This window comes from Branchiostoma floridae, chromosome 16, assembly GCF_000003815.2.
Source record: "Branchiostoma floridae strain S238N-H82 chromosome 16, Bfl_VNyyK, whole genome shotgun sequence".
Taxonomy (NCBI): Eukaryota; Metazoa; Chordata; class Leptocardii; order Amphioxiformes; family Branchiostomatidae; genus Branchiostoma; species Branchiostoma floridae.
The window spans coordinates 11,060,585-11,075,349 of NC_049994.1; the positions used below are offsets into that span (position 1 = coordinate 11,060,585).

General features: G+C 40.3%; 2 protein-coding genes across 5 annotated transcripts in view; both read left to right on the forward strand.

The window, feature by feature from the left end:
• The window catches only part of LOC118432761 (contactin-associated protein-like 2), a 44,631-nt gene extending 39,025 nt beyond the window's left edge, over positions 1 to 5,606 (forward strand). Inside the window, exons 21-23 of one of the 4 annotated variants that reach the window (XM_035844377.1) lie at positions 634 to 855; positions 1,551 to 1,664; positions 4,084 to 5,606. In XM_035844377.1, the coding sequence (XP_035700270.1) occupies positions 634 to 855; positions 1,551 to 1,664; positions 4,084 to 4,283 (536 nt within the window). In that variant the 3' untranslated portion in view covers positions 4,284 to 5,606. Of the gene's footprint in view, positions 1 to 633; positions 856 to 1,550; positions 1,665 to 1,995; positions 2,065 to 2,598; positions 2,674 to 3,639; positions 3,833 to 4,083 lie in introns of those variants that run through there. The other 3 variants (XM_035844380.1, XM_035844378.1, XM_035844381.1) reach the window with 3 other exon arrangements.
• A 2,063-nt stretch (positions 5,607 to 7,669) lies between these two features.
• LOC118403081 (kelch-like protein 24) lies at positions 7,670 to 12,565 on the forward strand. Its single transcript, XM_035801521.1, has 3 exons — positions 7,670 to 7,723; positions 8,576 to 9,212; positions 9,749 to 12,565. The coding sequence occupies exons 2-3, from the start codon at positions 8,586 to 8,588 to the stop codon at positions 11,198 to 11,200; spliced, it is 2,079 nt and encodes a 692-aa protein (XP_035657414.1). The 5' UTR covers positions 7,670 to 7,723; positions 8,576 to 8,585; the 3' UTR covers positions 11,201 to 12,565.
• Positions 12,566 to 14,765: the final 2,200 nt, after the last annotated feature.

Consider the following 14,765-nt stretch of genomic DNA (forward strand, 5'->3'; position numbering starts at 1 on the left):
TTTTGTAGTACTGTTTTACTCTTTAAGACATACGTGTGGTCTATGTATATTACGATGTAATGTACATGCAACACGTAAATACTGCATCGATGTAGTATATTTACCTTTGTATAGAGGATGAATACATTTTTTATGTTTCTGTCTGTTTGCTTGTGTATCAGCAATTATAATATTAGAATGTATCTGAGTGGCTGGTTTCCACATGATACATTTTGACAGGAAATTAGGTCAAAGGTCCCAGAATAGGTCCTCTAATTTCCTACCTTAAATTTCCTCCTTTAAATTATACATGTCTGTTGCCTTATGAAAAACAGTGGGAAATGTGCATCAGACAAAGTCAGCAATAAATTCACAATAAAATAAGATCTCTGGTTTCTTTGCAGGAAATTAGGTCAAAGGTCCCAGAATAGGTCCGCGAAATTCCTTTAATCAGTTTCCTGCTTTATACCTTATCTGTTTCCTTGTGACAGCTAGTTGGAAATATGCATCAGACAAAGTCAGCAAGAAATTCAAAATAATGAATAACAAGATCTATGTTTTCATGTTAAGCCTTATTCCTGAACCCTGTATATGTTACTGTATCTCAAGCTCAGCCTCACTTCTCTAACCCATACCCTTCTCTTTCCATTCTAGGAGATACTCCGTCCAACAAAGGCTTCAAGGGTTGCATCTCCCGGGTTATGTTCAATGACGTCTTCCCGCTGAAGTTTTACTACCTGAATAAGCAGAATATAGCATTCCAAAGAGGAGGCACCGTGAGAGCAGTCCCTGACGACAGTTTACTTCGTTCTTCCTGCGGAATAGAGCCCGTCATCATGCCGCCAAGAACTGTGGAACCCTGGCCTACTGCACAAGGTAAGTCATGTTAGCTAGGATCTAAGCGTCCCTAGAAATGATTTCTTTAGCTAAGGTCCAAGCTGAGGTTTAAAGAGAAGATGAGAAAATTTATAGCTTCTGCATGAATATGTGACTTAAGAAGTTCAATCTACCATGTCTTCTATATTTCTGTTTTTCTTGTTTTTCCCATTTGATGAAGTAATATTGTGCATTGCTCCTATATCGTATATATGTATAGTTAACATTAAGAAAGTCAGCTTAGAAAATTATTTTTTACATAGCTGAAAAAGTGACTTTATGATGACGTGTGAAGGAAAAAAAATGTTCGGAACTTTTGTAGAAGTCTTTCTAAAAGAACTTTTGTGAAATTCTGTGAAGAAATTGATTTCCGCTGTCCACTTCACCTTATCTCTACTGTAAAAGCCTATCAACTTTACATCGGCTCGTATGATATTTTGCACTTTATCATTCCATTTTTCCATACTTGGAACTTGCTTTTGTATTACAGTAGAATTCATTTCCATTCTCAAAAACATTCGTCTTCAAAGACCTGTAAACTTTTTTCCATTTTTCGCATCTTAAAACATCTTCTGTACTTGATACATTTTGTATATTCCTCTGATCATTTTCTGACATTTTCATTCTCCCTTCTTCTTTCTGCATCTCTCTTTCTCTCCCATTCCGTCTCCTGCCTCCACCCCCCTCCCCCTCAGCGGATATCTATGAAAGCACACTGGCCGATGGTATGTTAACAACGGAGGTGCCCATAGTGCCTGATGTTGTTGGCGCCAGAGCCTCTAACTCAAGTGATGCCGCTGTCATAGGAGGTAGGGGAACGTAGCAGAGAATTCATAGTACAATACCTGAATGTTGGGGTAGAGTTTTACTGCTGTGTTACCAAATGAAGAGCCTACTTTCACTGTTACAAAAATGTGCATCTTGTTTTAGCATTACTCAAGATGCATACAGAAGATGGTACAACAACTCTGAAACGGGTTGAAGAACTGTTCACTGATGAAATGGAATAGCAAGATTTCTTTGAAATTCTATCATGAAGACTCTACCTGTTAGTTTGGTCACACAGTAAGTTTAACTCTACCCCAGTACCATTGTCATTTATGCTGGTCTTACTGTGAATGCCCCCCACCCCACCCGTAGGCAGCCCGTTTTACAGCCAAACGGAACCAACTGCTCGAGTGGTGTCAACTACTGGCAATTTGATTGCAGGTAAAATCAAAACAGCTATCCACACGGACACTTGATCCAGAACTGAGAATGGCAGCTGCAAAGATTTCTCCCTCTCTTCACTGTTTCCGAATCTCTGGCTATATTCAATGCTCCTTTTTTTTAATTCTATATTTTGTGGTCAATATATCTGGTGATTGCTTTACTGAACTTCAATCAAACCCATCTCACGGTGATAGTACTCTTCCTTCTTTTATTAGACAAATTAAGGTAGTCACTTATTTGAACATTTCTTTATGATTTTGACTGAAGCTTGTGGCTCACTGATCTGTACTATCAACAAAACTCTCCACCTTAACAATTTTTACTCCGTTCTACCTCTTGCCCTCTTCCCTCCTGAATCAAGTGTCCTGGCCCAGTTTGCATCATGCAATGTTGATGGCACAGTCCATCTGTTCACCAATAGGGGTGCACAGCATCCCAAGGTACCAGGCCAGTATTCATGCAATGGTGGGGATAAGTATTGTGTTATCATAACTAAGTAGATGCTTACCAATGTTGAAAACACCAATGTAGGACTTAGGGACTTCGGATGGGTGCGTTCCGCCCAGATGTCTCCTCTGGACGACACTGATTGGAGAATCTTGATAGGTAGGATGCTGTTGCCTAGCAACAGTGGAATCCATGTCTTGAGGGTGCTGATTGGGTTAAGGTTTCTCTTCTCCACCAATGACTGAATGTGTTTCTGATGAAGCCCACTCAAAGAATATTACTTTCTTTGTATGTCCTTCTCCCCCTGAAAACAGCATATATGCCATATGCAGTACATGTACCTTTAATTAAAGAGGGCTGCTATTTATCAATATGCAGAATGCATTCAGTCATTTGTGAAGCGATATGTGGTTGACACAATATGACATCTAGTACACTTGGTGGTAGTAGCAATGATAGAGTAGAATCACAATGCAACATTGGTGCCATCCTTTCCCTTGCATGAACATAAAGCACTCAAGACAAACATATCACAAATGCATGCTATAACTCAACACGGCCTGCCATAAGATTGCATGTATGAAGCATCAATTACACAGAAACATTTTTTCTAACATCCATACACAAACATTATAACCCACAGTCACATTCAGCTTGCTTTTAATGCATGAAAAACTAAACAAGCACTCAACTGAACTCTAACACCACTTACCCAATGAAATGCTTACATGAGGGATCAGATATAGTATTCTATTGAGACATTAAAATCGTTGCAATTTTCCTTTTCATAATCGATCTGACTTCATTGAACTGGTGAAAGCCAATTCCTGTACTATGCAGTACAGCAGTGCCCTCTTGTGGGCAGTGTACTAACTGCAGTTTTGTCCATCAGTAAATGCTGTGAATGGTTTGACTTCTTTTTAAGAAAACGACACCACACCAGTTGCTATATTTTGTGAAGAATAAAAACCATAACACTGATTTTAAAAATCATTTAACAAAAGAAAAACTTTATCTGAAAAAACTCATCTAACAAAAGAAAAACTTTATCTGAAAACTCATGTTACTTACTGTATTTGGCATGTTACCATCTTACTGACTGTAACATACAACATCCCCAAACAGGCATGGTTGCAGTGATGCTTGTCGCAGTGTCTGTCCTGCTATTCTTGATGGGTCGACAGGTGTATCGTCACCAGAAGGGAAAGTATGACACCAACGAGACAGAGACGTAGGGAAAGTCGCTGGACAGGAATTCTTTGTTGTTGTAAACTTTAATGCCACCTCTATGATTGACTGAGATCCCCACCAACGCAAGATGATTGTGCTGCATTTTCATGTGATTTCTGAATAGCGTACTTTCTCAAAATGTTTTTATACTCCAATTTACAATTCAGTCTTACCTTGGCAATTTCATAGTCTTTTTTCAGAAGAAATCCCACTGAAAAAGTGGCACAATGCAATAGTTTGAGATACTGTTGATTGTATGTATTTGTAGTTAAGAGTCTGTTAATTGTAGTGATTTGGGTGACTAAATCTGTCTTTCTCGCCTCAAACATCGCTGTCCAGGCGTTGTGGCTGTGCTGATTTTCGTGCTCCTGGTTCTCCTGTGTATGCTCGCTCGCTATGCCTTCCGACACAAGGGATCGTATAATACCAACGAAGCTAAAGGGGCAGATCGAGCAGACGATCCCGACACTGCCGTGGTCGCGGGTGACCCACGCCACACTGGGAGTGATGTGGGCAAGAAGAAAGAATGGTTCATCTAAAGCAAATACTATAGCAAAACCTACACTTAAACTGATGGTTTGGGAATAAAAATTATGCAAAGAAAGAAAGAGAAGAAATCTGATGGTTCTGAAACATTTTTGCAGCAAATTATAACTGGAAGAGAGAGACTATATTGGTGAAAAAAATGAAAGAATCTTTAACTGTTGAATGAAAAGACATGCAAAAGTGGTACACATGTCTTATGAATGTGCACCTGGCTTGATGTGTTGAGATAGTATGAAACAAAAAAGCCTTGAAGAAACAAACAGCTGCCTTGAAGACTTGCCTTATGTGTAGATAAGAAAATTCATTTGGTGCTGTCATTGAATGTAGTATTAGAACCTCCTTGGTAACAACAATATCAAAATGTTACTGGCCTCAGTCAACAATCATGTTAAACCAGTTGAAATTTTTTTGTCACAAAAAACAACAACATTTGAACCGAGCAGTGCAACTTGGAAATGATTAATTTCTCACAAAAAGCTTCTCTTCAGAATTACTTTGTTCTGTATCGTGAGTGGATGACAAGGCTGAGGAATTTCTGGCTAGCTGAACAAGAACTTGACTGTGACCTACAATATTTCTTGCTGATCTTATACTATTTACCTTCCTAGTCTCTCTCACATTACTCATCTGGGCACAATACTTAGTATTTTCTAAATTTTTCTCTTCTATTGTATTCAGTTGAGCTTCTATTCACTTCTCCATCTTATATCATTACATGAATACCTGGCTGATACATGTAACCTTATATTATGTAGAATAAGAATTAAAGAAAAAACAATGTATTGTTCAAGACAATCTGAAGTCAAACGTATTACTTTTGGGAAAATGTGCGCTGTTGTGTTACATATTCTAAGCTTAGCTTAAACAATTTGCAAAGCAAAAGGAAAACATTTGAAATGTTGCCTAGTACTTAGTTTTTTATATTGATTCTAGTTTTAACAAGTATTTTTGCATGTATGGCTTTCTGAAGCATACAAGGTAATCATGTATATGTTTGGACCACAAATAGCAAATCTGGCAAGGAATGTTTTATATCTGAGAAATATTCAGCACATGCAAGTTTCTTTACACAAACTATATTTGCAGTACCAAGGTCATTTTTATCAGTGACTATTGAATCGTTTATCTAAGCTTCCAACATTTTTAAATGTTGGCTGTTTTTTTATGCTGTAAATACCCATGAGTGCATTGAGTTACACTTAACAATGGTGGATGTATATTTGTTTCAGTGTCCTTTGTCTATAAGTGAATTATTTGGGGTATAGGTTTTACTTTTGCTTCATTTTTGTTATGGTGAGATTATGGATGTAAGACTAGAGATATAGTTCTGTAAAAGTGAGTAAAATTGAAGATAGATATTTTTAGAGTGAGTGTTGAAGTATACGGCCAGTACATGCTGTTTTAAGAAGGTAGAAATTATGTACTACCCATCTTCCAGGGATACGCAAAAAGAAACAACAAGAGATGGTGGCCACATATCATCTGCAAGCAAATATTGGATGTTCTTTCTGTCTCATTTTTGTAACTCACCGTGATCGAGTTCTGTCAAGAGAAAAAGAGAAGAAAACTAAAAAAAAAACTTGGAGATTGGATATAGTGGCTTCACTGGCTTGACATTTTGGCATGGCTCATAGTCATCAAAATGAGTTTCAAAGATGCTTACAAGTTACAAATAACAAATTTTATTGAAGACTCTTGCCTTGTTCATTTGTACAAACAGTCATTTTATGTGCAGTACAATCATGTCTTTGCCACGGACAGAATTCTATATGTTGATTGTTCCTGGGACTACAACAATAGAACACTTTTAGTACATCACATAGAAGAAAACAAAATAAGGCTTATACTAGTATACAGTATTTCACCAACACATACAAAATACAGCCGGGCAATTGCAAATGTAAAATTAACTCAGTAGTAAAGCAGTCAATGTCTGTGAATTAGGTTATATCTATTTTGGACCGATATATTTGGGTGCTTGGTATTGGGCTCAGCTTTTTGCATATCATGTTTTGTAATAAAAAGTCAGGGAAGATGTAACCAATGTTGTTGTCTTTACTTGATGTTTCTTTGCTATATTTTTTAAAATGTTTATTAGATATCTCTAACTGAACTGAACAGAACTTTGATAGCTCAGTTTTAGGTATGCTATTTGTTTTATCCATAGCCATTTCCATTCAAAGTATGGAATGGTCTCAGAAAATTAAGCAATCCAAATCAATTAAAATGTTATTGCTTTTAAGTTACAACAATATGACACTATGATTGCAAGAAGTCACATTTACCATGTATGAAATATGAAACTCAAAGTTGTAACGCTAGTTCACCTTTATTCGCGGGGTAACTTTTATCCGTTGTATTTAACCCCCGGGTATTTTGGGATATCAAGTGGACGGACAGTGGTCTGAAACTGCAATATATTGAAAAAAATGCAATTTAAAACCATCGTCCATCGACTTGATTTCCCAAAATATCCTGTTTTTAGGTACAACGAATATAGGTTACCCAGTGAATAAAGGTGAACTAGCGTTAACACTTAATATTTTGGCACCAGAAGTTGAAGAAAGCCTACAATGTAGCTTTCAAGTGACTTTGATGCACATGTTCCTGTGGTCAGTCGGCACCAACCCTCTCTTCATTTTTGGCAAAATCTTGGGAACCAAGGAATCAGGATGAAATCATTTCGCATTATCTTTGGACCCTATTTTTTAAAGGAAAATTATTCCATTTATTATCAGGACAGACTAGCTTATTGAAGACGCAAAATGCTTGAATTGGTTTCAAAGTTGAACTCGATATACATGTGTATCAGAATGTAAGAATAGGAGAAGAATATTAAATCGATAAATGTTATGCAAATAAAGACCTTATTTCCATGATTACTGAGAAAGTGCTACAACCCTATTGTGGTTAATGACGGGAATATTTTAATTATAGCATTTGGAAGGTAGTGAAAGGTGAACATCTTTGAACGTATATTATACAAATGAATACCTCAGAACATGCGATTAAAGCGTTTTTCTTATCATAGATTGTGTACTGGGGTGGAGGACATGATCAACTAATATAATTTATGCAAATAAGACCTTATTTGCATGGTCAATGACAAACAATTCATACACCAGTTGTAAAGGTTAAACCCATTTGGCAAAGGTATGGGGTCGTGGAACTCTAGTTTGATGTGTCTCTGTGCACCCTTAATTGCACGAATTTTATCTGCAATATTAAAATCTTATTTTGTGGAGGCCTAACATTTTTGTTGTCTCGTGTCACCTTTGTAAAATCTTGTCGTTACCCTTTGTAAACAGCTATCTGTATAATCGTGACATGTAGCCGTACTGGGTAATCAGGTATCATTTTTTGACCTTTGACACATTGGGACGACCCTTGACCTCTGCCGTAGAGACAGACTTCGAATTCTGCAGACTTGAAGGTGGGAGATTCTTATAGTGTCCTGATGACGTCAGTCAACGAGGTTTATATTGTGTTTCTTCGTGTGTTTGAAATTCTTGTCGTTTGTAGCTGAGGTTGTAACAATCGCTAAAATGCCAGAGTGAGGCAGGATTTCTATTTGACACTCCAGACCTAATGGCGGGAGAATGGTTGGGGAGGGGGGCGGCTTGCTGAAAGTGGATAACATTTGCTTGCTGCATTTGCATCTAGTATTCTTTATATTGCTTGTCCATACCTTAATGTTTGTTTCTCAGGACACATTCTTCCTTCTGTCATTCCTTTTCGAGACAGCAGGGTATGACTAAATTATTAGAAACCACTTTGTCAGCCTATTTCAAATTGTTGTTTGTCTAACGGTTAGCTGATACGTTTATATAAATATATAAGGGTGCACTAGATGTTATACTGTACCACTGTCTTCTCTACTGATAATAAGCTCTTTCACAGGTTCACTACGCATGTGTGGGCGACAGATATTGTAGGTAATATGTCAAAGGTGAAGACCCCTAACTTGTAAACAGTTCTTGTCTAGACCATGCTTGATATTAAACATATCCAGACTTGTTTTATCTTTTTCTCTGGGGCCTTTTCAAGTGTTGACCCACAATGCGCACTGCTGCATGTACAGTAGCAACCTTGACCCTTGTGGTATGTGTTGTGGAAAAGGCTGGGACAAAAAAATTCTTCATTTGCAGTATGTTGGCTTTGGCTCTGACATATTACCTTCAGATGTCTCTGTGGGCCCCCTTGGTAATTCCGACATGCCCAATTTTCAATGACTGTGTATTCTGTTCTGTTCAATATTTCAGGACTAAGGTAGCATCATCGGCAGGTAAGCAGACATGATGTTTTGGGGAGATTATCTTGACGACTATGATGATTACGATGACTACGGCTCGGACGATCACGACTGGGGATACGACGACTACGGCGATGATTACTTCACCGACGGCGAATCGCAGGGCAGCCACAGCACCAAGTCCGGCGACAACGCGGGCGGACGACACTTTCGGAACTACCAGCGAGAGATGCAGGTCCTCGAGGAGCTCAACAGCCAGCGGAAGAGCGGAGAATTCCTCGACGTCGTCGTGGAGATAGAAGGAAGAGAGTTCCCCTGCCATCGCGCAGTCTTGGCCTCCACGCCGTACTTCAAGGCTATGCTGTCAAGCAAGCTGGTGGAAGGTGACTCGCGAGTCATCAAAATCCTCGGAGTGGACTCGATATCTTTCTCCAAACTGTTGGACTTCATATACACGGGTGAAATCGACATCGGGAAGGAGAATGTGCAGGATATACTACAGGCGGCACACATGCTACACTTCGAAGATGTACAGAAGTACTGTATCGAGGTCATCGAGAAAAACTTGGACCCCTCCAACTGTCTTGGGGTGCTCCGTCTTGCCGACCTGTACAATCTGGAGACGCTAAAGAAGAAGGCGTGGGACATGGCACTGCAAGACTTCACCAAGGTGGGCTGGGAACAGGAATTTGAGCTTCCTATCCTAAGTTCATTTATCAAGAAATCAGACAGCTAGGAAGTGATGAATATAATTTTCTACTGCATGGCTCTAAAATAGTCCTCATCAATACAAGCTGTGTTTTGTTTGTGTCACTAGTATTGTGTCATTAAGGTCTAAGGTCCGTATTACTATTTCTTCCATATTTGACATTATTGTGACTGTCATACTCCTTCCATGAAAGTTCACCTGTATTGGTGATTGAATAACAATATTGACAAGTTGAACTGTTTCCAACAAGAATGTATGGCCGTAAAATTTTTGTCCAGACCTAAAAGATTGTTTTTTTTTTCTTAGTATTTAGACATTTGTCAGCATTTGAAAGAAGGCATCCTCTGGGCATCCTACTGCAAAGAGGGCATCTAATTTCTTTGTCTAATGTCTTTTTACTTTTTAATTTAGTGTAGTGTTTCCCCAGGATGCCCTCCTAGCTAAAAGCCTGTTCTAAAGTAATGTAGATAAGTAAACTAATGTTGACATTATCACAGGTAACATCCCATGAAGAGATCAACGACCTCACCCAGACAGAGCTGCTCAACCTCCTTAAGGAAGACCACCTCAGAGTCAACAGTGAAGACGATGTACTTCACACTGTCTTAAAGTGGGTCGAACATGACATGGAACATCGCAAGGAGGCGCTGCCTGACATCCTTAATGCCGTAAGGCTCCCAAGTGTCAAAACAAGTGCTTTGAAGAAAGCACAAGCCAATACCTTGGTGAAGGAGTGTAGAAAATGTTTGGAGATGATAACGTCTGCACAAGACACACAGGTAAAGGGACTAGAGGGAGTTGAGAGTAACACTGAAGAAGTGAGTCTTCGCGAGGGAAAGTCTGAGGACGTGCTCGTTCTTGTTGGTGGCTGGAGAACCATCCCAACTCCCCTCCACATGTGGAAAGAAGAGGACGAAAGTGACCCTCAGGTTCCCCTCGGACAAGTCCTGTTAGTGGACCCTGACAACAGTAAGACATATCATGTAACAGACCTTCCTGCGGACATCATGGGATACATGAGCGTGGCGGTACACGGGCCAAAGTTGTACGTCACGGGAGGGTGCGTAGGAATGCCGTCCACAGACAGCGGGACAGGCATCCCCTCCAATCAGGCCTTCTGCTATGACTTTCCTAAAGACAAGTGGCGTAGGCTGCCCGACATGCCACACGCGCGATGCATGCACGGCTCTATAGTTGTAGAAGGTAAACTGTACGTTCTGGGTGGTAGTGACACCCAAGGGGAGACTATGGACTGCTTGGACCTGTCTAAAAGTAGGTGGTCCTCTTGCAGTGCACCGTTCCCACACGTAGAACTTTCCCCGACAATGACGATTTGCAACAACGAGCTGGTCTTGGTCAAGGTCGTCAAACACATGGGAAACATCACGACGATGCAGAGCGACCTTGATGGGGGACACGAGTTCCACCTTGCCCTTGACACCCAGTGGACTCTCCGCGTACAATCGTACTCCCCCAGGGAAGACGACTGGGCTTCCGTGGAAACCGAGTACGAAGACTCGGACGAGGAAGTCTTCACGTTTGTAGACAACGCGAAAGTTTGCATACGCTCCAGCGCGTACTACCAACAGCCTTACATATTCAACTTCGAGGACGGCACGCTGAAGCGTAACGCGGAGAATGCCAACAACTTTCCCGCCACCGGCGTTCACTACCGTCTACAACAGGAGTACGCTCGCAGCTTCACAGACATTCCAAGCATCATGAACGACACGATCAAAAGGTACTGCTTTAAGAGATTCGAAGGACATGAAGGTCCGTTCGCAACGGTAAGCTCTGTTTCACTACCGTACGCTGTCCACGGCTCTGGCTTCTCCGCGGGAAAGAAGCGGACAATCGGATGGTTCTGCAGGGACCTGGAGGTCATCAAAGGAGAGGATGATGAGGACAATAGGGAAGATGAGGAGGAAGAATCTTTTACAGTGGGATAAAAAGAAAATTTACATGATGTACATGAAGTGGCAGTTTTTCATTTGTGTCAAATGTTAGTAATCAAGTAAAAAGTCCTAAGATAGCCTTGTCACAGCTTGTGTGGTACTGTTGCCAAAAATATGCATTTCAATCATAGGAAATGTGACAGATAAGGTATGTATTGCTGTTATAAACTGAAACCTAAAATAGGAAAACTCCATGTCTGATTTTCAGTGACATCTGTATTATGTACTGTCAGTTACCACCTGGTGCTACAACTTGCTGTAACTTCCTGTGTTTGGTGATCTTCACTTATGTAAGATAGGAAAACAATGTCAATCTATTATAGTACAAAGTTACTGATGAACTTATGTGCTGCAGGGTTTAGTTGTACAGGTACCTTCACTTGTCTGTTCAAAAAAAGACACCAAAGATGTAACAAAAAGTGTATGTCTACTTCTCAGTGGCTTATTGTATACTATAATAGGAACCTCTGGACTGTTCTTATCAGAATATATGCTTACACTTACAGTTGAAAAGGCTGTCATTGTTATTTTTTTTAAATATGCCAGAAGACAAACCTAAAAAAAAAGTATAATAAACAGATATCCTTATGATGAACTAGCAAGAAAACATATTGATATTCTGTCTAGATCTACCAATTTATATGGGAGAAACCATAGATGTCGGAAGAATCCTAGCATACTATGTTATAATGGATACTGGCATACATTGTTTATGCAGTTATTGCTTGTTTTGGCTGGATTCATTATTCTTTAGTAATATAGGAAAGGCTTACATTTAATACAAAATGACCAGCTCTAATGTATGTAGCTGGGAGAGAAATCTTTATTTTTTCTGGTATCTGTTAGGAAGTTTAGAGTTTGTGTAGAGCACTATTGATGAGTAGGAAAGACTGATATTTTAAGTCAAGATGACCATCTCTATGTTGATGTAAGAGAAATCTTTTTTTTTAAACTATATGTTACAGTTTATGTAGAGAGATAGATGTTCCAGTGCTTCAGTATGTTTTGTGTTAAGTCTTGTTGATACAGAACTTTGTAGATGTATTAACTATGTATTAACTGATTTATTTAATTCCAAGTCCAAGTTAACATTTTTGCTTAAAAGTTTAATTTTGTACTGTCACAAAAGTTGGACGTTTTTTGTACATGTTTAAGCACCTTAATCGTGGCTGTTTTTCTTTAGTAAACATTTTTGTGAAAAAGGCATATCAATACGTTCACTGCCAGATAACAAGCTTTAATTTGTTAATAAAGCTGTGAAAGTGGTTAAACTAGTATTTGTTATTTGTAGCAAGAAAATATGTAAACAGAAGATTCTGCTTCTTTTGTTCCTCATCGTATTAAGTATCTACATATATTTTTTCAACTGCCGTGTCAGCCTTTAATTTTGTTTTAATTACTACCGCATTCTTGTAGCAACCAAAGGAGTCAGTCTGGTAGACTACACCCACGGCTAAACGTTATCCTGCATTTATATGTGTAACCGCTAGATGGCGTTAACCCATTGTCTTACACAGTATGTACATATATTGAGAGCAATGCAGTTTTCCGATAGTCCACTTTATACGAGTAAAATCTAAGTAAGTTATGAAAACAAAAAGATCAGAGCTGTCTCTAAATGTACATGGAAACAGGAAGAACGTTTGGGACTAGACTGGAGGAACACAGGAAAGGATGACAACACGAACATTGTCAGATACACAAGATCTCTGAAAAGATAGTCAAGGCAGTCAGTACCAGTGATGAAACGGGGCGAGGGGGATACAAACTTAGCCACGTTTGGAGTTGTGTTCTCAAAAGCGCCACTCACATCGGCTACATGTAGGATCATATAGCAGCGAGAAGCAGAACTCCAGTCAGAAGCTCGGAGGAAGCTGTCTGACAGACGTCGAAACGTCAGCAGGTGAGAACAATTAATTGTTGTGTAAAAGAAAACTCTGATATTCCCCAAAATCACAGGCCATCTATATCATATATATACTAATACATGACGTATAAGGTGTCTCTATGTGGGCCCAGTCTCACTTGAATGCGGCATACCGCAGCAAAGCGCATCGGAAGTAAATCTGCTGCAGCAGCACAATATTGGTCAAGTTTTATTGATCTGATAAATTAACCAGCGGATTAACTAATCAGATCAGTAGGGGAGTTCAATATGAAAAAAATCCTCAGCAGGACAAGGTTAGGAAGTCTTTAAGATCATTTTCTCAGAATTGAAAGGACACAATGACATAAAAACTACGTGTGATTATCGAATATGAATTAATAACATTATCACAATGCAATCGATATTGTTTTCGCTTGTCTCCGTTTGTTAATTCGCCTTAGTCTTATTGAGATTGACTATCACCGTTATATTTAATTGTCTTTCTAGATTCTAGTACAGTATTTTTTCTCAGTGAGGAAGAGACCTTGGACCATTTTGTTTGAAGAAGAAATTCATTCCGCGACTGTAAGCACAGTTCCCTTTTCAACTTCATTGGTTCATTAACTTGTCAACAGATCAAGACGTTCAGGTACTGAAAAGTGTATTGCATTTTTCAACTACTTGTATGTCGGTGTCCCAGTGAGTGCAAGTTTATACTCAGGTATGCGACTCACTAAACTCATAACTTTCGTTTTCAAATCGCACTTGAGATACCATTCTGACACTTTGAGGCTCTCCTTACGCTGTGCCATCCATCTTAATCAAACAGACGAGGACGGTGATAAAAGTTGATCCGGGACTTCTCCCGTATCAGGTGATTTGTACCCGACGATTCAGGGCAAATATGTCCCCCGGGTAACGGCACAGGTCGGGTATGTAGGCCGCGTGCTGTTTCGGACCACACATTCGGCTGGGAAAGGAACTTTCATTCTTTTTCTACTTGATAACCTTGTACGATGGAATGAAATGGCCTCCCCACATGGAGGGAGCTGGCGATCAAAGCGGTGTGGGGACCCTGGTCGGCCTGCGGTGCCGGCGGGGGAGCGCCCCGGCCCGTGACTCTTCCCGGCCCGACCACGTTCCCACCGGCAGCCGGCCCGGCCATGTGTGGCGGGATCGTGTATCCAAAGCCCATTACTCAGTGTCAACGTGTTTTTCTTGGGCCGAGGGGCGTGCAAAACGAGGCGCACACATGGCCGCAAGACTTCTTCTCCAAGCTTTCGTCGGCGCGAATCAAACGGCTCTCACTCGCCCTTCTTCCGTGTCGCTCCCAGTTTGTGTTTTTGGTGGGATTTGGCGCGGCGGGGTCCTGGCCAATGCACACCGTGGGAGAGTTTCTCTCCGGTTTGGCCGTGTTCCCGGGCACACACACCGCACATGTGGTGTCGACGTGCCCCGACTCATCCCTTATCACTGGGGCAGATTTAATTATAGCCGTGTTGTGTTTGGGTAAGATCGACAGCGAGATGTTGGGAACCAGGCACGCCCAGTGATGGACCCTATACAGGTATCCTGGATTCCAGACCCGAACCCGATCTCAATAATATCTGTCTTGCAAGTTTCATATCAGGGTCTAGCCTGGATACCAGACCCCCAGCCCGATCTCAATAATATCTATCTTGCACGTTTCAT